This window comes from Mobula birostris, chromosome 10, assembly GCF_030028105.1.
Source record: "Mobula birostris isolate sMobBir1 chromosome 10, sMobBir1.hap1, whole genome shotgun sequence".
Classification (NCBI taxonomy): Eukaryota; Metazoa; Chordata; class Chondrichthyes; order Myliobatiformes; family Myliobatidae; genus Mobula; species Mobula birostris.
Window position 1 is genome coordinate 119,879,326 of NC_092379.1, and position 12,095 is coordinate 119,891,420.

At 43.2% G+C, this 12,095-nt stretch overlaps 1 protein-coding gene across 1 annotated transcript in view; it reads right to left on the reverse strand.

Moving 5' to 3' along the window:
- The window catches only part of alg13 (ALG13 UDP-N-acetylglucosaminyltransferase subunit), an 89,649-nt gene extending 78,219 nt beyond the window's left edge, over positions 1-11,430 (reverse strand). Inside the window, exons 1-2 of the mRNA XM_072269769.1 lie at positions 11,326-11,430; positions 5,436-5,598 (exon numbers count right to left, since the gene is read on the reverse strand). Coding sequence (XP_072125870.1) covers positions 5,436-5,598; positions 11,326-11,406 — 244 coding nt within the window. The 5' untranslated portion in view covers positions 11,407-11,430. The remainder of the gene's footprint in view (positions 1-5,435; positions 5,599-11,325) is intronic.
- Positions 11,431-12,095: the final 665 nt, after the last annotated feature.

Here is a 12,095-nt window from a genome sequence, read left to right on the forward strand (position 1 = left end):
ACTTTGGCCACCGTGGACACACTCTGGTCCTTGGTAGGCAAAGCCTGAGCATATCCGGTGTAGTGATCCATGATGACTAAGACATTCACCTTGTTGCTGGCATCTAGCTCTATTGACAGGAAATCCTTACACATCAGGTCCAGGGGCCCCGCACTCTGCAAGTGAGACAAGGAAGCTGCCCTCGTAGGCAGCGTCTTCCTCTGTATGCATCGAATGCACAACTTGCAGTATTCTTTGACCTCTGGCTTGTCTCACAGGTACACTAGACATTACCGTCACTGGGAAAAGATGCGCCAGGGGCATTCCCTGCTTGAAGGTGACCTTCCCTCTTTGTAGTGTTCCTGACAAACACTGCCACTCTGTTCGCCTGTACCACCGAGGGCTTCTGCAGTTCAGGCCTCACCAGTGCCCCAGCAGGTAATCCCGACCCCATTTCACGTCCACTCAGTTCTGCAGTCTACGACCTCTCTGTTCTGGCATTTTCTCTCTCCATCTTCCGCCGAACAAAAGCCCGTGAATACCTTGCTCTTGGGCACACAAGAAAGAAAACAATCCCCTCATTGGACAGCACATATTCCAAAGCCCCTGTTATCTCTAGTGAAACCTTTCCCAGGGTGTTACGGAAGATTCACCCACTTGTATTGTTCAATGAACAAGTTGACAATGACTTGGTGTTCAATTTCAGAGCATTTGCAAATGCAAGCATCCTATGTATGCTGCAGTTCCATTACCTAGGTTCAGGTGGGGTTGTTCTAGAACATAGTTGTCATTAATTGAATATTCTTCACTATCGTTTTGAAGGTTAGCTACACTTCGACTGAAATGGCTCTGCTGTAGACTGTAATTAGAATCCAGGCTTGAAAAACAGCTGTATTTCTGTGCATAGCCAAATTCATAGGCTTTATTGAAATGAAAAAAAAACTCCCTCTTCTTCTTCACTGCTTTTCTCTTGGAATTGTTGCATGATGAAGATTATGTCCACTTTGTCTCTGCATGGATCAAATCCACACTGAGGTTGTCAATCCAGCAGGGAAATGACTCTGTAGTTGCTACATCAATGTCATGGGCACCACAAAGGCAGCTATTCACATTGAGCACCTCATGGACTTCTCAACTCAGTCACAGGAGTCACAGATTATCTACAAAGTATGAGCTGCTCTGAAATCTACCATAATCTATTGAAAATTGAAAGGCTTAGATAGAGTAGAGTAGAGAGGATAGTTCCTATAGTGCAGAGTCTAGGACTAGAGAGCACAGCCTCAGAATAGGATGTCCCTTTAGAAAGGAGATCAGGATGAATTATTTTAGCAAGATAGCGGTGAATCTGTCGAATTCAATGCCATTGATAGCTGTCAAGGCCAAGTCATTTAGTATTTTTAAACCGGAGGTTGATATGTTCTTGATTAGTAAAGGCATCAAAGATTATGGAGACAATGCAGGAGAATGGTATTGAAAGGGAAAATAAATTCGCCAAGATGGAATAGTGGAGCAGATGGTGGGCCAAATGGCTTAATTCTGTTATCATTTCTTCATTCCTAACCTCAGCCCAAAAAAGGGTCTACCTGAGATAGAACAGTGGTGAACTTACCAAAGATAAAGGCTGTTGAAGTCTGCCGGAAGGAACATTTTGAAGACCTTCTTAAATGTAATTATTTCTTGATAATAGGAACCCTTAACTCTATCCCTCAGTATTCTATTAGGGTCAGTCTCCCTACCATTCTTGTCTAACAAGTCAAAAGGCCATATCCAAACTATAGGATGACAAGCTTCAGAAGCCTATGGTGTCCCTGAAGTTCTACAACTTGAAAGAAGAGATTGTCAGTCACAAATCCAAAACTTCGTCGTCCATATCCTGCATGAAGCAGATGTACTAGGAGATGGCAGAGATCTGTAATTCTGACTGTTGTCAAGTAGTGAGACAAATCAAACTGTGAAAGCTACGGGTCATGGATTAGCAATGATATTATAGTATTGCAGAACAGTTTCTGAGGAAAACTAATGGCCTACTCCTAACCCTTTGTTCTTACTACAACCCCATACAAAATATAGATATTGTATTTAAATTATTATCTTGGTCTAGTGTAATGAATGAGTAAAAATTATTTTCCCATGTCCTACTTCTAGAATAAGTAGTAAAAATAACCACTAACAATTTGAACAAAGAATTTCTTCACATTGCAATGGTAATGTCCAAATAGCATTAACACATATAAAATAATGCATATATTAGGGAGAAACGACATAGGGGCAGGATTAACTACAATCTTAAGAAACTTATTTCTAAGTTCAAGCAGTGGCAATATACAGTGTATACTGGTTAGACCAAATGGCAGTTTTCTTTGTTGTAGTTTTTATGTAAATTACCACAAGACTGAGTAACATTAAGAAATAAGCATCCTTACATTTTAGTCAATACTTAAAGTAGCAATATTACAAATAATTTATCTGGTAAGTTACACAAAATACAGTTGAGGTTCCTTCTTGGACTATGCTGTTCAACTTCACAACATTTTAATTGGCCTCAGTGTTACAGAACTAAGGAAAGAAAATTTCAAAGTTCAAAGGAAATTTATTCTCAAAGTACATATAAGTCACCATATATAGCCCTAAGATTAATTGAGTCAGCTGGGGTGATATACTGCATCCAGTGCTCCCGATGCGGCCTTCTATATATTGGCGAGACCCGACGCAGACGGGGAGACCGTTTCGCTGAACACCTACGCTCTGTGTGCCAGAGAAAGCAGGATCTCCCAGTGGCCACACATTTTAATTCCACGTCCATTCCCATTCTGATATGTCTATCCACGGCCTCCTCTACTGTCAAGATGAAGCCACACTTAGGTTGGAGGAACATCACTTTATATTCCGTCTGGGTAGCCTCCAACCTGATGGCATGAACACTGACTTCTCTAACTTCCGTTAATGCCCCACCTCCCCCTCATACCCCACCCGTTATTGCCCATTCTCTGGGCTTCCCCCCTCCCCCTTTCTTTCTCCCTAGGCCTCCCGTCCCATGATCCTCCCATATCCCTTTTGTCAATCAACTGTCCAGCTCTTGGCTCCATCCCTCCCTCTCCTGTCTTCTCCTATCATTTCAGATCTCCCCCTCCCCCTCCCACTTTCAAATCTCTTACTAGCTCTTCTTTCAGTTAGTCCTGATGAACGGTCCGGCCCAAAATGTCGACTGTACCTCTTCCTGTAGATGCTGCCTGGTCTGCTGCGTTCACCAACAACTTTTATGTGTGTTTCTTAAGATTAATTTAATTGTGCGCATACTCAATAAATCCAATAACCATAATAGGACAAAGCAAGACCACATACTCAGTGTGCAAAAGAAAACAAACTGTGCAAATCCAAAAAGAAAGAAATAGTAAGTAAATAAATAAACAATAAATATGGAGTACATGAGGCGAAATGTCCTTGAAAGTGAGTCCACAGGTTGTGGGAAGAGTTCGGTGATGGAGCAAGTGACGTTATCCCCTTTGGTTCAAGAGCCTGATGGTTGAGGGGTATTAACTGTTACTGAACCTGGTGGTGTGAGTCCAAAGGCTCCTGTACCTTCTTTCTGATGGTAGCAGGGAGAAGAAAGCATGAACTTTTTTTCTGGGTGCATCCATCGTCAGGGATACCCAACATTAGGATGGTGGGGGTTCCTGATGATGGATGTTGCTTTTTTGCAACTATGCTCTGAGAAGATGTGCTCAATGTTGTGGAGTAGTTTACCTGTGATGGACTGGGCCATATCCATCTCCAACAGGATCTCACCACCAAGCGCATCTTTCTCTCCATTCCACTTTCTGCTTTCCGCAGGGATTGCTCCTTAAGTGACTCCTTGTCCATTTGTCTCTACCCAGATCTCCTCCTAGCACTTATCCTTGCAAGTGGATCAAGTGCTACAACTCCTCCCTCACTATCATTCAGGGCCTCAAACAGTCCCTCTAGGTGAGGTGAAACTTCACCTGTGAGTCTGTTGGGGACATATACTATGTCCAGTGTTCCAAGTATGGCCTCCTGTATATAGGTGAGACCTGACATAGATTGGGAGACTGTTTTGCCAAGCACCTACGCTCCGTCCACAAGAAGTGGGATCTCCCAGTGGCCATCCATTTTAATTCCAATTCCCATTCCCAATCTGATATGTTAATGCATGGCTTCCTCTACTGTCGCAATGTGGCCGCACTCAGGTTGGAGGAACAACACCTTGGGTGTTGTCTGGGTAGCCTCCAACCTGATAGCATGAACATCGATTTCTCGAACTTCTGGTAATGCCCTACCCCCACCATTTGTTTCCCTCTCTCACCTTTCCTCTTTGCCTGCCCATCACCTCCCTCTGTTGCTCCTCCCCCCTTTTCTTTCTTCTATGGCCTTCTGTCCCCTTCTATCAGATTTCTACAGCCCTGCATCTCTTTCACCAATCAACTTGCCAGCTCTTTACTTCATCCCTCCCCCTCCCAGTTTCACCTATCACCTTATGTTTCTCTCTCCCCTCCCTCCACCTTTTAAATCTACTCCTCAGCTTTTTTTCTCCAGTCCTGCTTGAAGGGTCTTGGCCCAAACCATTGACTCTACTTTTTTCCATCGATGCTGCCTGGCCTGCAAAGTTCCTCCAGCATTTTGTGTGTGTTGCTTGGGCCATATCCAGTACTTTTTGTAGGATTTTCCATATCAGCCTCACACATCACACATGTATAGAAGTTAGTTGAAGTTATACAGTCGACGACATGCCAAATCTTCACAAACTCCTAAGGAAGTAGAGGCACTGTTGTGCTTTCTTCATAATTGCACTTACATGCTGGGCCCAGGACAGGACCTCTGAAATGATAACACTGAGGAATTTAAAGCTGTTGATCCTCTACCCCTCTGATCCCCTGATGACGACTGGCTCATGGACCTCCAGCTTCCTTCTCCTGAAGTCGATATTCAGCTCCTTGCTCTTTCTGACATTGAGTAAAAGGTTGTTATTGTGCACCATTTAGCCAGATTTTCAATCTCCCTCCTATTTACCTATTCACCATCATCTTTAATTCGGCCTATGACAGTGATGTCATCAGCAAATTTGAATATGGCATTGGAGCTGTGCTTAGTCCCACAGTCATAAGCACAAAGCAAATTGAGCAGGGGGCTAAGCACACAGCCTTGTGGTGCACCTGTGCTGATGGAGTTTGTGGAGGAGATGTTGTTGCCAATCCGAACTGACTGGGGTCTGCAAGTGAGGAAATCACGGATCCAATTGCACAAGGAGGTAGGTATTGCCAAGATTTCTATTGACAGTCAAGAAATTCTCACTGAAAGTGTGCATATTAGGCAAGGAAAGAAAATATTCAATGAAGAATGCCCACCACAGTTACATAAGCGACTGTGCCTACTTTACTGAACAAACAACTAACAGCTAGACTACTTCATGTTTCATTTTTGAAAAGCACAGAAATACTCACCGGCATGACTAATGACGAGTGTAGCATTCTGAATGTCATCTGCTATGGTGTCCTTGAACCTATAAATTTCAAGAGTAAAATTTGTTCCAACGTAAGGCTTTGGCTCAATAGATCCACGACCAATCTGAAGAACCAGCCTCCGGTAGCCCAGTTCTTGAAGAATCTAAGGTAAACAATAATTGATGAAGAAAGATAGCTAACAAATCTGAACAGGGTAGAGATCAGTAACAAAGCATTGTTGCGTATTTGGTTAGTAAATTTGTGAAAATTTATTTATTTATTTTTAATTATTTAGAGATAAATGCATAATCAGCCCTTTAGGCCCTTCAAACCATGCCGCCCAGCAACCCCTGACAATCCCATTTTAATCCTAACCTAATAATGGGGCGACTTTCAATTGACCAATTAACCTACCTTGTAGGCCTTTGAACTGTGGGAGGAAACCAGAGCACCCATAGAAAACCCATGTACTTCACAGAGAGGACGTACAGAATTCTTACAGAGGATGCCGGGATTGAACTCCAAACCTCCAATGCTCTGAGCTGTAATAGTGTTGTACTAACTGCTGCGCTACTGTGGCGCCCATTCTTTAAGGTAAATGATTCTGCTTTAAGTGCCAGACAAGAAGCATTCGACGATCCTCAGTGAACTGAGGACAAAATTACAGGTTCAAGTACAAATTCTCCAGAAATCACTGCATGTAAGAAAGGGAGCTGTAGAGCACATTACTCCCATTTTCAAAAAGGTATTAAAAATTACTTGGGTCAAAAAGTGTGAGTTGACCACCCATTGTAATGAATGTTATGGACAAATTTAGTATAAATCATCTGAATAAAAATAAACATGCATTTATATGGTTTAAGGAGGAGAATGGAAAAAAAGAGCTTGACATGGATGTGTTATACTTGGATTTCAGTGGCACTTTTAAATAATTGTGGAAAGGTGAAACAAAATGAAGGTGGGAATGAGTGGAAATATAGTCACACGGTATATACGGTTTGTTGATCAATACATCATATTCTACAGCCGTAGCAAGTATTAATGATGGATCAATTTTTCATTCTTTGATCAGAACATTTGAAAAGACTGAAGAGAACCTTAAGCACGTCCTTTAAAATTATTTTAAAAATACACATTAAATGAAGTACATTCAAAATCAATAAAGGTAACCATTTTTCAAAAAAAATTGATTTACAGGACATGGGAATGGCTTGCCAAACCTGGTATTTAATGTCCATCTCAACTGTTGAATAGTCTTGCCAAATTGCCACAACCTTTGGGTGAAAATAATCTCAGTGTTACGAGGTTGGGGTTGGAGTTCCAGAATTTAGATTCAGTGACAATATACAGTTGCAAGAAAAAGTTTGTGAACCCTTTGCAATTAACTGGTTTTCTGCATTAATTACTCATAAAATGTGGTCTGATTTTCATCTAAGTCACAACAATAGACAAACATAATCTGCCTAAACTAATAACACACAAACAATTGTATTTCTCGTCAATACTGAGTTCACCATTTAAACAATCACAGTCCGGGTTCAAAAAGTATGGGAACTCTGGAGTAATAGAAACATAGAAAACCTATAGCACAATACAGGCCCCTTGGCCCACAAAGCTGTGACAAACATGTTCTTACCTTAGAACTACCTAGGCTTACCCATAGCCCTTTATTTTTCTAAGCTCCATGTATCCATTCTGGAGTCTCTTAAAAGACCCTATTGTTTCCGCCTCCACCACCGCTGCTGGCAGCCTATTCCACGCACTCACCACTCTCTGCCTAAAAAACTTACCCCTGACATTTCCTCTGTATCTACTTCCAAGCACCTTAAAACTATGCCCTCTCGTGCTAGCCATTTCAACCCTGGGAAAAAGCTTCTGACTATCCACACGATCAATGCCTCTCATTATCTTCTACTCCTCTATCAGGTCACCTCTCATCCTCTGTCGTTCCAAGGAGAAAAGGCTGAGTTCCCTCAACCTATCCTCATAAGGCATGCTCCCCAATCCAGGCAACATCCTTGTAAATTTCCTCTGCACGCTTTCTATGGTTTCCATGTCCTTCCTGAATTGAGCACAGTACTCCAAGTGTGTCTGACCAGCGTCCTATATAGCCACAACATTACCTCTCGGCTCTTAAACTCAATCCCATGATTGATGAAGGCCAATGCACCGCATGCCTTCTTAACCACAGAGTCAACCTGCGCAGCAGCTTTGAGTGAACTATGGACTCAGACCCCAAGATCCCTCTGATCCTCCACAATGCCAAGAGTCTTACCATCAATGCTATATTCTGCCATCATATTTGACCAAAATGAACAACCTCACATTTATCTGAGTTGAACTCCATCTGCCACTTCTCAGCCCAGTATTGCGTCCTATCAATGTCCCGCTGTAACCTCTGACAGCCCTCCACACTATCCACAACACCCCCAACCTTTGTGTCATCAGCAAATTTACTAACCCATTCCTCCATTTCCTTCTGGAACCATTCCAGGATCTAGTGATCCTTGAAAGATCATTACTCTGCCTCCATGATCTCTTCAGCCACCTCTATCAGTTTCTCAAGAACCTTCTCTCTAGTTATGGTAACTTCACACACTTCATGCTCCCTGACACTTGGAACTCCCACTATACAGCGAGTGTCTTTCACAGTGAAGACTGATGCAAAATACATATTCGGTTCGTCCATCATTTCGTTGTCCCCAATTACTACCTCTCCAACATTGTTTTCCAGCAGTCTGATATCCACTCCCACCTCTATTTTACATTTATGTATCTGAAGAAACTTCTGGTATCCTCTCTAAATTTATTGGCTAGCTTACTTTCGTATTTCATCTTTACCTTCTTAATGACATTTTTAATTGCCTTCTGTTGGTTTTTAAAAGCTTCCCACTAATTATTGCTCTATTTTATGCACTCTCTTTGGCTTTTATGTTGGTTTTGACTTCTCTTGTTAGTCACGGTTGTGTCATCTTGCCTTTAGAATACTTCTTCCTCTTTGGGCCGTGTATATCCTGTGCTTTCCGAATTGATTCCAGAAATTCCGGCCATTGCCACTCTGCTGTCAACTGTGCTAGTCTTTTCCAGTCAACTCTGGCCAACTCCTCTCTTCTGCCTCTGTAATTCCCTTTACTCAACTCTAATACTGATACATCTGACTTTAGCTTCTCCTTCTCAAATTTCAGGGTGAATTCGATCATATTATGATCTCCTTCCCTTAGGGTACTTGTACCTTAAGGTCTCTAATCAATTCTGGTTCATCCAGAACACCTGATCCTCTAGTGCAGCGGTCCCCAACCATCAGGCCGCAAAGCATGTGCTACTGGGCCGTGAGGAAACGATATGATTTGGCGATATGAAATGATATGAGTCAGCTGCACCTTTCCTCATTCACTGTTACGCCCACTGTTGAACTTGGATGCATGTGAGGTCATTAAGGAGAGGTACCAGGCTGCTGCAAGAACTGTTGTTACAGCCATTGACAGATAATCTAATGGAAGCCCTGTATCTTTGCAGTCCAATGCCAATTTTCCCATTTCTGACTTTAAAGATCTCTACATTTAATCTTAGCTATTTTTAGTGCTTATAGCCATGTAGCACCTCAACATTGCAACAGGCCTTTCATCCCACCTGGTCCATTCTAGCCTAATCCCGTCTACCTGCAACCAGACCATATCCCTTCGTACCTCTCTATCGATGTACCTATCCAAACTTCTCTAAAATGTTACAATTGAGCCCACTTCTGCCAGCAGCTCATTCCATGTTCACGCCATCCGCTAAGTGAAGTTGCTCCTCAGATCCCCTTTAAATATTTTACCTTTCACTCTAAACCTATTACCTGTTGTTCTGGTCTCACCCAACCTGCGGGGCATAAGCCTGCACGCATTCACATGCACTCTATCTACTCTGCCATGGATGGCTGCAAAAGAAGTAGGGTTGGATATGAAACTAGCAACCTCATCCTGTAAAACCCAGTGCTACAGAAATGCCAGCAGAAACTACAAAGACCTCAGCCCCAAGAGAACAATCTTCAAAGATAAGCTACACTTGGGAACAACTTGAAAGAAAGGTTTTAGTTTACCAGCTTACGAGACAATGGCACCTAATGGTGACTCCTTTGTTTGCATCTTTGGAAACAGCCCTATTTCTATCTTTAATATCTTTATTTTTCCTCTTTCATGGTTCTTTTGAAGACCCTGACCTGGAGTTACATGCTGACTTCGGTTCTTTGCGGGAATGGTTATTCAATATACCAAGGACTCAGCCTAGAAGACAACACATCTTCGGGCTTCTGGGATTTCGTACTCTGGAGGTGGGCGGACTCGAGGTTTGTGCCTCTCGAGCTCTCTGCAGGAAATCAGTGTGTTGTGGGAGATGGAAGATCAAAAGCAGCAAACTGGCTGCTGGCTGTGTGCCCAGAGACCCCGAGTTCTTTGGGCACAGAGCTCGGAAAAAGCAAGGCAGTGGACTTTTAACATCGTAAATCAGCAAGTTATGTCTCCCCTCTCACTGTGCAATGGGGACATCTCTTTTTCTCTTATGGGGGGGAGAGAAAGGAGGGGGTGGGAGAGGGATGGAGGGGGAGAGAGAGAGACTGAGACTGTTGTATGTCGAAACTACAAGTCTGTGTCTTTATTGATGCTTTGCAGCACGCTTGAGTGCTCGGTGGGGGCGCTGATGCTTTTTTTGCTGGTGGGGAGGGGGATCATTGCTTTGCTACTGCTTATGCACATGGGAGGGATGGGTATGGGTACGGGTATTTGATCCTCCACAATATTCCGCGTGGGAATTTAAACTGGAGGTGGCAGTGTTTTTTTTTTACGAGGTCGAATTGCGAGCTCGACATCAACCCGGCATGAATGGAGAGCGTACTCGGGAGCGGTCTGTCACTGGATTGAACTCGGGAACCTTGAGCCCAGCGCTGATCTCACTGCGCCACCAGCCGACCTGGAGTACTAATATTTAACTGTCATTCATTCTTTGAGGGGCTCCTCTGTTTTTGTGGATGGTTGCAAAGAAAAAGAATTTCAGGATGTATATTGTTACATTTCTCTCATATTAAATGTATCTTTGAAACTTTTGACAAAGGACTCTAGCCAGCTGCCATCGGCGGCCTATGCCCCAGGAGAGGTGATGACTTCAGCTGAAGATTCATTCACTGTGTATACACCTCATAATTTCGTATCCCTCAATCTCCACTCTTACAGACTTATGAAGGGAAAAGTTTTTGCAATCTACGGCTACGTTCTTTGCAACTTTACTCCCTTTTCCTCTCTTTATCAAACCTTTCGGGCTCTTTTTCGCTGAAATCTATTCTGCTCTCAATTCTCAGACACGTTATAAGGCTACCAACTGGAACTAAAAACATCCTTAACCTCTCAAGTAGACTCGACTTGAATCCTGTTTTCCCTTTTATCTTGCTCCATAAAGACTTTTTTTGTGTTTAGTAGTTTCTGCACTTTCTCCTTAAAAATATACGCCTCTGCTTTTACTTCTCTCCAATCCATCACTGCCAGGACAACGGAGATGCTAGGTTGTGCAGACAGCAGAATCTCAGCTGCTGATTGGATAAAGTGAACGTCATTCTATTATCTCAGCTGGTGATTGGATAAAGTGAACGTCAGTCTATTATCTTCAGCTAATGATTGGATAAAGTGAACGTCATTCTATTATCTCGGCTGCTGATTGGATAAAGTGAACGTCATTCTGTTATCTCGGCTGCTGATTGGATAAAGTGAACGTCATTCTATTATCTTCAGCTAATGATTGGATAAGCACTTGACAAGTTTCACCGTGCCAATGTAACCGCTGATTGGGTATGTCAAATGTCCCCCCCCCCCGCTCCTTTCCATCGAGTTCACTCCAATCTTGAACCGCTGAGGTAACTCACCTGTATGATCTTTTCCGAGGAAATTTCCTCGATGAGGTCGTCGAAGCTCGTGGTTCCGACCGTCACGAACACCGACTCCATGTCTCGGGAGTTGACCCGCGGATGGCCGAATAATAACTGACCTGGGTGCCGAGGGAAGTGGAGCGGGTGGCCGAGCAGCAGTGCCTCGACTGTTCGGAGTTTGAAAAAGCGGTGGCTCATTCACAGCGCAAACTGGTTCTAATCTCATTTTAAAAATTACATTGATCTCCCGCCACAGAGACTGCAGCATTTCAAAGTAATTAGCAACAACCATTAAATAAATAACGAATAAACTCCTCGCGGGCTTCCAGCTGGGTACTAATATCGATTATAACTGATAATACAATACAAACTATCTTCTTCGCGGCTTTTTGTGGGGGAGCAGCATCGGTGCTGGTGATGCAAGAAGACTAAATAAACCCATCAAAAAGCTAGATCCAGCCTTGATTACAACCTGGACTCTTGAGTTGGTGGTGAAGAGGAGGTCACTAAACAAACTGCCCTTTTCTCACTGTTACCATTAAGCGATTCAGGAACAGTTTCTTCCCCTCAGCCATCCGATTCCTAAGTGGACATTGAAGCTTTAGACACTAGCAACACACATCAAAGTTGCTGGTGAACACAGCAGGCCAGGCAGCATCTCTAGGAAGAGGTGCAGTCAACGTTTCAGGCCGAGACCCTTCGTCAGGACCGAAGAAGAAGTTCACCGAAGAAGTTCAGATTGTTGCTTGGATTTCCAGCATCTGCAG